Source organism: Solanum stenotomum, chromosome 2 (genome assembly GCF_019186545.1).
Source record: "Solanum stenotomum isolate F172 chromosome 2, ASM1918654v1, whole genome shotgun sequence".
Classification (NCBI taxonomy): Eukaryota; Viridiplantae; Streptophyta; class Magnoliopsida; order Solanales; family Solanaceae; genus Solanum; species Solanum stenotomum.
In genome coordinates, this window is record NC_064283.1 from 50,782,686 (window position 1) to 50,796,491 (window position 13,806).

Here is a 13,806-nt window from a genome sequence, read left to right on the forward strand (position 1 = left end):
AAAGCTTGAATACTCTATTCATAAGGTCCATGAACGCTGCAGGTGCATTGGTTAAACTGAACAACATGACTAGAAACTCATAGTGACCATAACGGGTCCTGAATGTTGTCTTGGGAATATCACATTCCCTTACTATCAACTGATGGTAGCCAGATCTGAGGTCTATCTTAGAAAAACAAGAAGCACCCTGAAGCTGATCGAACAAATCATCAATTCTCGGAAGATGATACTTATTCTTGATTGTAACCTTGTTCAACTGACAGTAATCTATACATATCCTAAGGGAACCATCTTTCTTTATCACAAATAAGACCGGAGCGCCTCAAGATGAGACACTTGGTCGAATGAAACCCTTATCAAGGAGATCCTTCAACTGCTCCTTCAACTCTTTTAACTCTGCTGGTGCCATTCTGTATGGAGGAATAGATATAGGACGAGTGTCAGGAATAGTATCTATACCGAAGTTTATTTCTCTCTCATGAGGGACTCCGGGAAGATCATTTGGAAAGACTTCTGGAAACTTTTTTACTACTGAAACTGACTGAATATGAGGTATCTCAACACTAGAGTCATTAACTCAGACTAAGTGATAGACATACCCCCAGGGAACTAACTTTATTTCCTTAAGGTACGAAATAAGACGACCCTTAGGCACTGCTAAACTGCTCTTCCACTCTATAACTGACTCACTGGAAACTGGAACTTGACTACTCGAGTTCTACAATCTATTGATGCATAACAGGCATGAAGCCAGTCCATGCCTATAATGACATCAAACTCTACCATGTCTAACTCAACTAAATCAGCCATGGTACTCTTATGATTGACGGAAACAAAACAATCACGATAGACTCTTTATGCTAGAATAGACTCACCATCAGGTGTAGAAACACTGAAGGCTCAAGAAGTTGCTCAGGAAGAACATCAAAATTGAAGACTTGGATCATACCAGTGACAACATATGACGAATCCTCTTGCTTTCGGTGACTAGCGATAGCATAAAGACGGTTTCCTTCTCCACCTACCCTTGAAGTAGCTCATCTAGATGCAACTCTATTAGGTAGAGCAACTGAAGAAGACTGGGCTCTATTGCCCCCATTACCATTACTCTATCTGCTCTTAAGACACTCTCTCATAACATTCCCATTCTAACCACACTTGAAACAACCAGTGAAGCCATCACAACATATCCCTGAGTGGTCTTACCACACTTAGCACATGCAGGAGTCTTAGTATCCCCTTGTACCTTACTACCTTGCGAATGTGCAGGTCTAACTCTGAAGTTTTGAGAATTTTGACTGTTGTACTCACATTCATTCCTTGGTGCAGGTGCACTAGCAGATGATGGAGCAGGTCATTTCTGCTTATGTTGGAAAGAAGACCAGTTTGCATTACTTTTTGCAGCCCGGATTCATTCCTTAATGCCTTAGCCCTCTAATTTTTTAACCCTTTTCTATCCTTCATCTTGTCCTCCTCAACTTGTTGCACATGGATCATCAGCCTTACTATGCCCATGTCAGCTAGTAACATGATTGCCTTACTTTCCTTACATGACGGACGAGTCAACCCAACTACGAATAAACTCATCCCGCTCCTCATGTCAGCAACCATCTCGTTGCTTCTCTTAGCTCACGAGAAAAGGAACGTCTCATGAAGGTACTCTCGACCGTAGGCTAGCTCAAAATCGATTACGTGTAAGCACGAGTTAGAAAGAGACTTTTATAGAGATACGCTCTATCGCACAAAATGAGTATGAAAGAAGTGAAGGAATTCCTAAATGTTGCACCCTCCTAATTATAGATGTGGTGTGCTTCACACCGATAACTAGGACTCTACAGACACGGTTTCATAGACTCCCTAGGACTCTTGAACTCTGTGCTCTGATACCAAGTTTGTCATGCCCCGAGCCTACACCCCGGACCTGGCCGGCACTCAAGAACCATTGTCGGCCCCAAGCGAACCCTTGTCCTGGCTTACTTACTCAGTGGAAGACTCTATGCATATTTATAATGATCAATAACATTATACTCACTTGAATAATAAAATATTGGGAATGCTTAAAAATTCAAACATTCAACTTGGACAAAATGACACCTCAAGTCTTAACATATGAAATGATAATGTAAAGACAATTAAACTACTAACTGTCTGTCTATGAAGCCTCTAAAACAAAGAGGGATGTCGGGACAGGACCCCGATCATCCTAACAACTAAAAACTAGAAAGCAAATGATAAAAAAGTCCTCCGGAATGCAAGGACTCTGAGTGCTCAACCTGATCAACAAGGCGCTGGATGCTGATCTTGGTTACCTGCGTCTGCATCATAAGACGATGTAGGCCAACTGGCATCAGTACAATGAATGTACGATTATGCGAGTTGGAAATCTAAACACAACTTATGCTTGAAATGGATCTGAAAGGAACACTTACATTGGCTTTACTCAATTTCTGAATAACTTAACTCAATATAAAGCAATAAACATATGCAATCTATAGAAAGCTTGTAAAACAGTGGAAAACAACTTAGTTCATTAAAGAAAAATGCAATAACAAACTCAACTTTACTCATATAATAAAGTAATATAGTTTCTGTGGGAGATTCTCTAACAGACAACTACCACTATGAGCCTAAGTGGTGATACAATGTCTTGCCCAAGCTGCCAGAACTGTCCTATACTTTGCCGTCATATAGAACTACTTAACTTAGTGGATCCACTAGCTTATGCTAAAAGTATCTTAAGGAGTCATTTAAAAAGTATGATCCTTTACTACCCATGATGGCTATATGGTTTATGGAGACGTGAGTTATTTGAACTCAAGCTCGTCCCCATATCGGTGCTCAATACTACTCCCAAATAATACCTTAGCTCATATGTTTGTAAATACAAAACTTTTTCTTTGGTTTGAGATAATTACTCAAAAACTTAGCTTAAAAGCTCTCTTGGAAATCTCAGTTTCCTTTCTTGCTCAAATGTGAAAAATTTAACTCTTGTGAATACTTAGTTCCCGAATAATCTTTGAAGAATGAACTTTACTCTTACTCTTTACTGAAAACTAGCTCAAAGACTCTTTTGGAAATCTCAGTTTCCTTTTTTGTTTCAATATCAAAACAATTACTCTTTGGGAATACATAGTCCCGGTATACTCTTTTGAAGAAATGCACTTTTATCTTTACTCAACTCAAAACTCAAGTCTTAAAACAAAATTAAAACATTTGTAAAAGACTTTTGGAAAACTTTATGAAATTCTCTTAACTTGACTCTTGACTTCTCTTGACTTGACTCTTAACTTCTCTTGACTTGACTCTTAACTTCTTTTGACTTGACTCTTAACTTTCCTTGAATTGAATTATGGATTCAAGGATCGTGATTTGTGATAGGAAAGATCTCATGATATTTAGGAATGATTTTAGATAGTTAATCATGAGAAACGATCAAGAAATCACTGCTAGGGAACTACTCTGCGACGTGGAGGTGAATTAAAATATTTGGTCGCGAAATAACTTTTGAGGCAGAACGGTCCGTGATCGCTCCGCTCCGCAAAAGCAATTCTGTCAAATCTAAAGGAACAGGTCCGCAACGTGGACGTGCTACCTGTTCCTTGTCCGACTTTTTCCTTCTTCGTTTTTCAGCCCCAATTCGCCTAAACTCGACTACTATTCTCAAGTTCTCTTTAGATTCAGATACCCAGTATGTATACACAAGAATCTAACTCAAACAACTCAAGGAAACAACATTTTAACCTCAAGGAACTCCTCAATCTCAACCTAACTCAAGAACGAAGGCAAATTTCAAGAACACCATTCAAGATTCATCAACTTTCAACTTTCTAGAACAAACTTCGCTGAAAATAAGCATGCTTGGCGCCTATCTTCAATAACTTAACGATTCCTTGCTCCTTCTCTTCTTTTCTCCTCTTCTTTTCTCTTCTCTCAAAACCCTAACTTGTTTCTCAAAAGCGTAAACTGAATCCAATCAGTTTAGACCCCAACTTAATTACCAAAAACGTAATGAATCAATTGGATAGTGAAAAGACCATAATACCCTTCTAAATTCCAGATTGGACTTTCCTTATTTGAACAACCCAACTTCCAATGGGGATAACTCACTCATACGAACTCAGAATTGTGCAAACTCGGCGGCGTTGGAAAGATTATTCCAAGATCTTTCCTACGTTTTCTGAAAACACACCTAACTCATCTTGAGCTAGGAGTTATAGTTGTTTGAAGTTGACCAAAAACTCAAACTTAACTTAACTTAACCAATTTTCAAGATTTTTTATTATTTCCAAAAATCACTCTTTCTAATTCTAGCTCTTTCTAGTTCTTTCAATTTGCGAGATGTTACATCTCTAGTATGAGTAGTCTGTTTATTAAGTCTGTTATTAATTTTAGACAATGAATAAGGTGTTGCATATTCAAATTCAAAATCATTCTTTTATTTTTCTGAATTTTTTGAGGAACTTGAACTAGCATTATTATTTGCAGCTAAATGAATAATTTTTTCTCGAAGATCATTATCAGTGACTTCTTTCAAAAGTTCTATCACATTATCATATGTAACAATATTTACATTTAAATCTTGAAATTGAGATTGCAATTAAAATTCATCATTTTCACAAGAACATATATCATCATGATAGGTATTGCAAGTATTCGTTTTATCATGCTGATTACTGTCAGCTATATCAAGCAAATCAATTTCTTCTTCAGAATCAGAATAATAATCAGACTCAGAACCAGAAGTATATAACAAACTATAAATCTTATCATTAACTCCTTCATCAAGTTCTAAGGATTTCAACTTTTCAAGCTTACAATTTGGTGGTATGTGACCAAAATTTCCACATCTATAGCACTTAATTTTAGCGAGATCACGCTTAGACCTATTTTTGGTAAATCTATTAGACTTACGAAAAGCTTTTCTAGCGTAGCGCTCTTCCTTAGATCTATATCTACACCTATTTTTCCTATAAGGTTTATCAGAGTTAGAATCCCTATATTTCTTCTTCTTGCTATCAGCAGAAGTAACAGGTAAACCGAACTGGGCACAAAAGTCTCCTAACTAAGATCTTTCTTTAAGCTTATCTATCTTAAGTTGTCTAGATAATTTTAATTCATTGCACAAATTTATTCCTTTCTTGAGTGCAAATTTCTATCAGCTTACCATAAGTATAATCCTTATATGGAATTTCACCATGATTAGTTCTCAGAGCTTTTCTAACTCTTTCGGCAAATAAAGTTAGAAGGCCGTCTATAAACTTAGCTTTTCAATGCTCATAACTATTTTCGGGCAATTCCATCACCCTACTCATGTAAGTATCTTTATACCATCTAAATTCACCTAAGGTTCTACAATGTAGACCATTTAATAAGGTACGAACAAACTCATACTGATTGGTAAATCTACCATTAAAATATTCTAAAATGGTTAAGACTAAAGTATAAACATCATCTTATCTATTTTTTACTAGAGCCATGCCTAAGTTATCAACACCTTCATTATCAACAATAACATTTATCACTGCTTTTTTTTTTCTCAATACTCATATAATTATCCCACCAACCTCTGAGTTGGGTAGTAAAACCTGCAATAATCATTTTGCAAATATTTCTATCTGTGTTTTTAACACTTTTACAAATAGATGCATACATAAGCATTCCATGAACAAGAAAAGTTAATTGTCAATCAGTCAAACCATCAAGATTCCATTCGTAAATTTCAGACCCACTATAAGAGGTATTAGTCTGATTCCAATCTCGTTCCTCTATTAACACATCTTGAGGAGTTGGTCTAGAATAATAATAGGTATGCATGCTTGGTTTATGGGCATACTTAGTATTATTATTCTTTTTAGGATAACCATGAAGCTTATTAAATTCTAAAGAAACATGATTTCTAAAATCAAAAGTTTTTTTCATTTCATCCGCAAAATTGTCTGACAAATCAATAGGCTTTGCACTTAAACCTGACAATTTTCTATCAAAAAGTTCTTCTAAATATTTAATGATTTAAATTTAAAATCCCGAATCTCAGGGGGACTTTGCACATGAGTAGAAACAATTTGAGCTTCTGAATTGCTTTTAGAAGTAGAAGCCGTATCAGAAGTCTTTATATCATTTTTTATTTGGATTACTAAATCAGTTAATGCATCTAATTTCTTATCAAGAGAACTAATATGTTCACCCAAAACTTTAACATAAAGACCCAAATAATTATTTTGGGAAATTAAATTGTTTATTTCATTAATGTTAATTGCCGCAACATCTTCTTCAACAAATTTTTGAAAGGCAGTAAAGGTGATACTTGTATTATTTGGTAAAATAAAAGATGACTGAGGTGGATAGACAACCTTCATAATATTACTAGAACCATCTTTATAAGATATTTCAAGAACATTGATGTATAAAGGTAAGTAAGTGGTTATAAACTAGGGTACAAAATACATAATTTGATTATGTGGAGCAAAAGTTTCATAAAATTCTTGAGAAATATTATTCAAATCATTAGCACTATAAGTGTCAAAAATCAAATGTTTTAAACTGGTTCCATTTATTACTCGAAAATTCTTTCTGACTGTACTTTCTTGACAGTTGTCACGACCCGAGCCTACACCCTGGACGTGGCCGGCACTCGAGAATCATTGTTGGTCCCCAAGCGAACCCTCATCCTGGCTGACTTCAAGTGGAAGACTAACTCAAGCATACAAAGCTTAAAAACTGAATAAAATTCATGAAACTTAAACACAAGCTTTAACTCAAAAGAAAACTGAATAAAAATACATTATTCAACTCCATAAAATAGGCAACTTAAGTCTTTAAACCATTTAATAAAATAAATAATATAGACTTCTCAACTATACTGACTATCTATGAAGCCTCTAACTGTTAAAGATGGAAGTCAGGACAAGACCCGCGACATCCTGACTAAACTGAAAAGTAAATGAAATCCTTCGAAAATAAGGAGGCTCACAATAGCTAACTTGAACTTTCAGATGTATCAATAAAGCTCCTGTTGATGACCCTGAATACCTGTGTTTGCATCATGAGAAGATGCAGGCCAAATGGCTTAGTATGTGGAATGTACGAGCATGTAAGAGGAATTCTAAAGCATAAACATAAGCTTGAAACTTGATAAAAAAAAAAAGGAAACATACTTACCTCTTCTTAAACTTTCTCAACTCAAGGAATACTCAAGGATACTCAAAACTACACAACTTACTCAACTCAGAAGTACTCAAGGATAAGATACTCAACTTAGAGATTAGATACTCAACTCAAGATATGATATTCACTCTGGGTACTCAACTCTGGATACTCAACTCAATATAAAGCAATAATACATATGCAATATATGGAAAGCTTTACAAAACACTAAAAACAACTTAGTTCGTTAAAGAAAATGAAATAACAAACTCAACTTTACTTATATAATAAAGTAATATAGTTTATGTGGGAGTTTCTCTAACCGACAACCACCATTATGAGCCTAAGTGGTGATAAAACGTCTTGCCCACGCTACCAGAATTGTCCTATACTTTGCCGTCATATAGAATGCTTAACTTAGTGGATCCACTAGCTTAAATTATGTGATCATCTAAAAAGTATGACTCATTACTACCCATGATGGCTACATGGTTTATGGAGACTTGAGTTAATATGAACTCACATCCCCATATTGGTGCTCAATACTACTCTCAAAAATATACTTAGCTCATATGTTTTAAAACAACTTCTTTCTTTGGTTTGAGATAATTACTCAAAACTTAGCTTAAAAGATCTCTTGGAATCGATGTTCCCTTTCTTACTCAAAACTCTTTTGGAAATCTCACTTTCCTTTCTTGTTTAAATGTGAAAATATTTACTCTTTGGGAATACATAGTCCCGATATACTCTTTTGAGTATATACTTACCTCTTCTTAAACTTTACTCAACTTCAAAGCTTAAGTCTTAAAACAAAGTTTAAACATTTGTAAAAGACTTCTTAAAATATGGTTTATGCCGAATGATGGACATGAACGACTCAATGCAAGGTTTTTAATAACCATAGATAGAACTCAAGAACTTCAATGATAATACTCATTGCAAGAATACTCAACTCAAAGGATTCATGCGGAATTATGAGCATGAACTACTCAACTCAAGGACTTAAAGATACTTCTCATATCAAGATTGTTCAACTTATAAGGTTCATGCAGAATTATGGCCATGAACAATTCAACTCAAGGACTTCATGGGTAACATGTAATAGTCTCATGATTAGAAATTTAATCTCAAAGAGGATTGGGAACTCAATACTCAAGACTTAGAAGTTGAAGGTATTACCCCTCTCAATGATACTCAATTTATGGAGTCCATACGGAATTTATGGGCATGAACGACTCAACTAGAAGGTCTACAACCTACATGGAACTCATGTATACGAAACTTCTCATTCTCTTACTTACTACCTCAAGACTTAGTTCAAATCGATGGTTGATCTCAAAGGATTCACAATTGAACTTAATGGCTTTCTTGAACTCTACTTTTAACTCTCTCTTGAATGTGAATTATGAATTCAAGAGTTATGGTTCACGATATGAAAGATATCATGATGAAAAAGTAGACTCATGAGTACATTCTCCTCATCCTCACACTCAATTGCTCGAGTCTTGAAACAAGTTACTAGAAGTTGTATAAGACTCCACAAAAGGACTCAAAGGGACTTTCTTAGAATGTTCGAAAGAACTCTCAAAACTTAACTCTTAGCTCTACCTTGAATTTGAATTATGAATTCAAGATTATGATCATGTTATGAATGATTTCTACGTGTTTAGAAGTAGCTTAGAGTAGTTAGAATTGAAAAGGAGTGAAGGTGCACTTTAAACAAACTCAAACGGGGAAATCAACGACAAACTGGATGGGGCAGGAGACCCTGGCGCTATGGGTGGCGCAGGGCGCCAACCCCTAAATTTCAGAGGAGGGTTTGGGGTGCTCTAGCTGGCGCATCACGCCAGGCCGCAACCCAGAAAATCCGATGAATTTTCCTTGCTCGTTTTCTCACCCTAACTCGCCTAGAATCGAACGATTTCTTCCCCAATCACTTCGATTCGATTACTTAACTTAAGTACACTCTAATATACTCAAAACAACACTCAAATTACTAAATTTAATCTCAAGAAATCATCAAAACCCCAACATAACAATATTTAGAATGAACTTCAGAACACCTATCAAGAACTCATCAAGAACTCTAATCTTTCAATATCAAGAACGAAATTTCGCTGAAAATAACATGATTGACATGTGGGTGAACTAACCCAATACTATGGAAGCTTACATACCTCTTAGGGATTAAACCCATGGTAAAAATCCACAACAAAACACAAGACTCTCGACGAACGCTTTGATCATCTCCTCTTTTCTCCTTTTTTCTCTTGTTTTCTCTTCTTGAACTCTCAACTAAAACCCTAGGCTAATTTTAGGATTATAAAATTGTACCTAATAGGATTAGACCCTTAAAACCTTATTAAAAATAAATTAAATTTGATTGGGTAAGGAAAAGACCAAAATACCCCTCACTATTTTCGGCTAACTTTCCTTAATTGGACAGCCTAACTTCAAAAGACCATATCTCACTCATCTGAACTCGAAACTTAGTAAAATCGGTGGCGTTGGAAATATAATTCAAAGATATTTCCTAAGGTATCTTGTAGCACACCTAAATAATTCTGAGCTAGGAGTTATGATCGTTTGAAGTCAACCCATAACTCATACTTAGCTTAACTTGCAAAATTTCAGATTTTTGCTATTTCCAATTCGATTCTTTTTGGAACTCAAGGTGATACATCTAGTGACCTGACCTTAATACTTAAGAAATTTTAAATTTCCTTAGTAAAATCCTACTCACAATGAAAGACGGTTCAAGTCTTAACTCAAAATTATTTTGGGGTGTTACACCAGTGAACCTGGACTAAAATCTATTTGGTGTACATTCATCATTAAGTTTTATTAGGATCAAAATCCATTTCGGATACAGAAGGAATATCCTTATTAGAAATATCAAAAGAATTAGCATTAGCTTGAACAATATTCGTTTGAGGAACAATCTTTATTTTATTAACAAGTTTATTATTTTGATCAGCATATATAATAGGAAAAGAAATCGTAGAAGGTATGGTATGTAAAGAAGCAGCACGATTACGAGCTGGACCATACACAAGTTCAATTGGGGAGATGTGATGAATAGAAGGCAATCTTCTATCAGAAAATGAATGTCTACTATATGGAACACTTTTATCATCAAATTGAATGCAAATTCTTTCATCAGGATTTTGTGTAATATTAGAATACTCAGAATTAGTGACAACATTTGTCATCTGACTAGGGGAAATAACAGAATTCAATGTCCAAGTTGTTGGAAAATTAATTTCTTCCCATTTTATAGGTCTTCTAGTAGTGACCTTAGATTTAACAAAATTAGTTTCTACCAAAATAGTCTGATCAGATGTATCATATAACTTACATCTCAGGTTTAACGTAGATATCAATTTAAAATAAATTATATATGATAAACATATTAATTCAGATCCAGGTGCATAATTATAACCATACATTTTAACATTTAAAGTTAAAGCATCAAGAATATTAACATCAGTCAAAGATAATTGCAAATTAGGCTGAGTATTAAAATATACAGGACCATATGCCACAGTGGACTCAATCGAACCCATCAAAGATTGTCTAAAATATAAATTTCTAGCATCACGAAGAGCAACATATATATATATAAAGAGAGAGAGACAGAGGGGGGTGATTTGGTTCAATTTTTTTTATTACTTACTTGAATTACAATTAAACTAAATTATCAATTTTCAAAATTCAAATTCAAATCAAACTAATAAAATGTCATTTTTAATTTGATTTTAATTTTAGTTTGGTGGTTTTACAATTTTCCATGAACATCCTTAGAAGTGGGTGAAGAAAACCTGATGCAAATTAACCACTTTTAACTATACCAATAAAAATAGAACTTTTTACCTTGTAAATTCTTCGTAAATGATCCTCTTTTTATTTCTTTTTAAAGCAATAGTGAATCTATCACTTCATAAAGTATTCACACAATTAAGTAGCTCAATTATTTTAAAAAATGATATCATCAAGAAATGCATCAAACTATTTATTTCATGAGTTTAAGTCACAATCTTTAATAGAGAAGAGTTCATTTTATTAAAATATCCTAAGAAAAGAAAAAATACATCATAAAATGACTACAAATTAAAGGACAACAATCGACCCATAAAAAGACTTAAATATCAAAACAAATGGACTTAACCGACAAACCAAAATTAAATAAAACAAGATTTGATAAACTCTTCTCCAATGACTCAATGACCTACCCTTCACATCATTTTTTAGCAGCAACAACCATCTTCACTTTTTGAATTAGAGACCTATCTGTTTTGTGAGAATTTTTAGAGGAATCATAAAAAAATTGTTTGCCATTAGGGGAATAAGCAAGAATGACAACTTGTTCTCCTGTTATAGGTGATTGTTTACGTGATTTCTTGACAAGATTTGTCATTTCCATTTTGAAAGTTGCCTTCTGTCATCATTGTCTCGGTATCTTGTCGGCGTATAATTTTAGTTTTTGTCCTTATAAAAACTTTTGGAAAAAAGTTGGTTTAACTGAATAAGCTTGAAAAACATAGAGAAGAGAGTCGCACAATTTATAGGCAATAATTGAATTTTTTTACTTCGTGGCTAAGTTAAGTCTATACATGAATTGCATAATATGTAGTTTTTCAAGAGATTTACGTTCCTTAAAATATATTTTGACTCCAATTTTGATGGTACATGAGTTACTTTTTTTCCATTCAAGTATTTCAAAAGATTTACAATCCTTAAAATATATTTTGACTCCAATTTTGACTGTACATGAGTAACATTTTTTCCCATTCAAGTGTCTCAAGAGATTTAGAGGGTGTTTGGATTGGCTTAAATTTGGTCAAACCTACTTTTAAGTCGGTTTTTGACTTCTTAAAGTGTTTGAAAAAATATAAAAAATAACTTAAAATAAGTCAAAAATGAGTTAAAATGATTTAGGAAGTGTTTGACTAGGTAAAAAATGAGTTAAAATAAGTTTAAAATGACTTAAAATAAGTCAAAAACCAAAAATAGATCTCCCTCAATTATTTATTTTTTGACTTAAAAATCATTCAAGTTTAACTTTTTATTTTTTACTTATAAGCTACTTTTTAAGCCAATCCAAACGCGCTCTTAAAATACATATTGACTCCAATTTTGATGGTGCATGAGTTACATTTTTTCCATTCAAGTGTTTCAAGAGATTTACAATCCTTAAAATACATTTTAACTTCAACTTTAATTGTACATGAGTTATATTTTTTCCATTCAAGTGTTTCAAGAGATTTATGATCCTTAAAATACATTTTGTTTATTTTTGTTATAGATGTATTGAATAAAATTTTTGTTTCTTATATATGATGTACACGTTTTAGTTATTAATCATAAAATTCATATTAATTGTAATCTAATTGTATAAATAACGAAATGCTAATTGTTTGTCAAAAAATTGCGGAGGTTATAACTGTCACAAAATGAATGTACTAAGAATTTGATAAATTAACTAACAGAGGTTCATAACCACCCTAAAAACCACTCTCTTCAAACAAACACCGCAAATCGATCGCAATATATGTAACTGTAGGACTTATGAAAACTACCGCAACAATGATTTGTGAGGGTTATAAAACTATATATTTAAAATGCGGCTTCGCAAATAAACACCAAATTTATATTTAAAATGTGGTTTCACTATTTTCAATTTTCTCATATTAAACCTATCAACAATGAAGTAAAGTCAAAAGGTCAAGAGTAGACCTTAAAGATATATTTATATGCTAAAAGAGTTAATATCTTAAAAAGTCACTCAACTTTAATAATTTATCTAGTTAAATCATTAAATATCATTAAATTTTATTTTGTATCAATAAATTCACTCAACTTGAATTTTTATATCAATAAAATCACTTAACTTAATTTATTATTAAAAAATATATCACCATCCATTTCCTCTTCTAAATCAAGGTTTTAGTCACCGAATCACTGTAACCATCACAAAAATAATACAAAACCATTATCAAATTCGGAGAAGAAGTTACAGTTCAGCTGAGTAATAGAAAGAACAAAAATGGATGAACATTTAATATATTTGAAAAATTAAAACTAATATTCAGGGGTAAAAAAAATTGATTTTTTAAGGAGAATTCATATATAGATCGAGATGTTTGTTAGCATCACCCAAAACTAGAGCCGTCAATATGGGCTAGGCCCGTTGGGCCGGCCTGGCCTAACCCGGGATTTAATAGGGCTGGGCTAAGATTTTTAGAGCCCATTTAAGAAAAGAGCTTTTTAGCCTGGCCTGAATAAGCCTGTTGATTTGTGGGGCTTGAGAAATATAGGTAGGGCCGGCCCGTGGGCCAATAAAAATTAATTAAAAATATAATATAATATAATATTAAAATTTAAAATTAAAGAGAGTCCAAACTCAAAATCTATTTAAAGTTTAATTCCCTAAAATCTTTAGGGAATCACTAATAGACCGTAGTTTATTTATTCACCATCCGCAGCCGTCTTCTCTATAGTTCTCTTACTAGTTTGTTTTCTCTTGGTGGTAGTAGTCCAAGTAATTTTCTAAGGAATCACTATTCAAGCTTATTCTTTGGTAAAAACAAGTAAGTTTACTTTTCCCTCTTTATTTTACAATTCTTTAATTTTGTTCTATTTTTAATTTATTGTTTTTTATTC

The 13,806-nt window shown here is 33.4% G+C and overlaps 1 protein-coding gene across 1 annotated transcript; it reads right to left on the reverse strand.

Moving 5' to 3' along the window:
- Positions 1 to 4,597: 4,597 nt before the first annotated feature.
- On the reverse strand, positions 4,598 to 5,197 carry LOC125856065 (uncharacterized). Its single transcript, XM_049535651.1, has 2 exons — positions 5,165 to 5,197; positions 4,598 to 5,041 (listed from the first exon to the last, which is right to left on the reverse strand). The coding sequence occupies exons 1-2, from the start codon at positions 5,195 to 5,197 to the stop codon at positions 4,598 to 4,600; spliced, it is 477 nt and encodes a 158-aa protein (XP_049391608.1).
- Between the last annotated feature and the right edge of the window lie 8,609 nt (positions 5,198 to 13,806).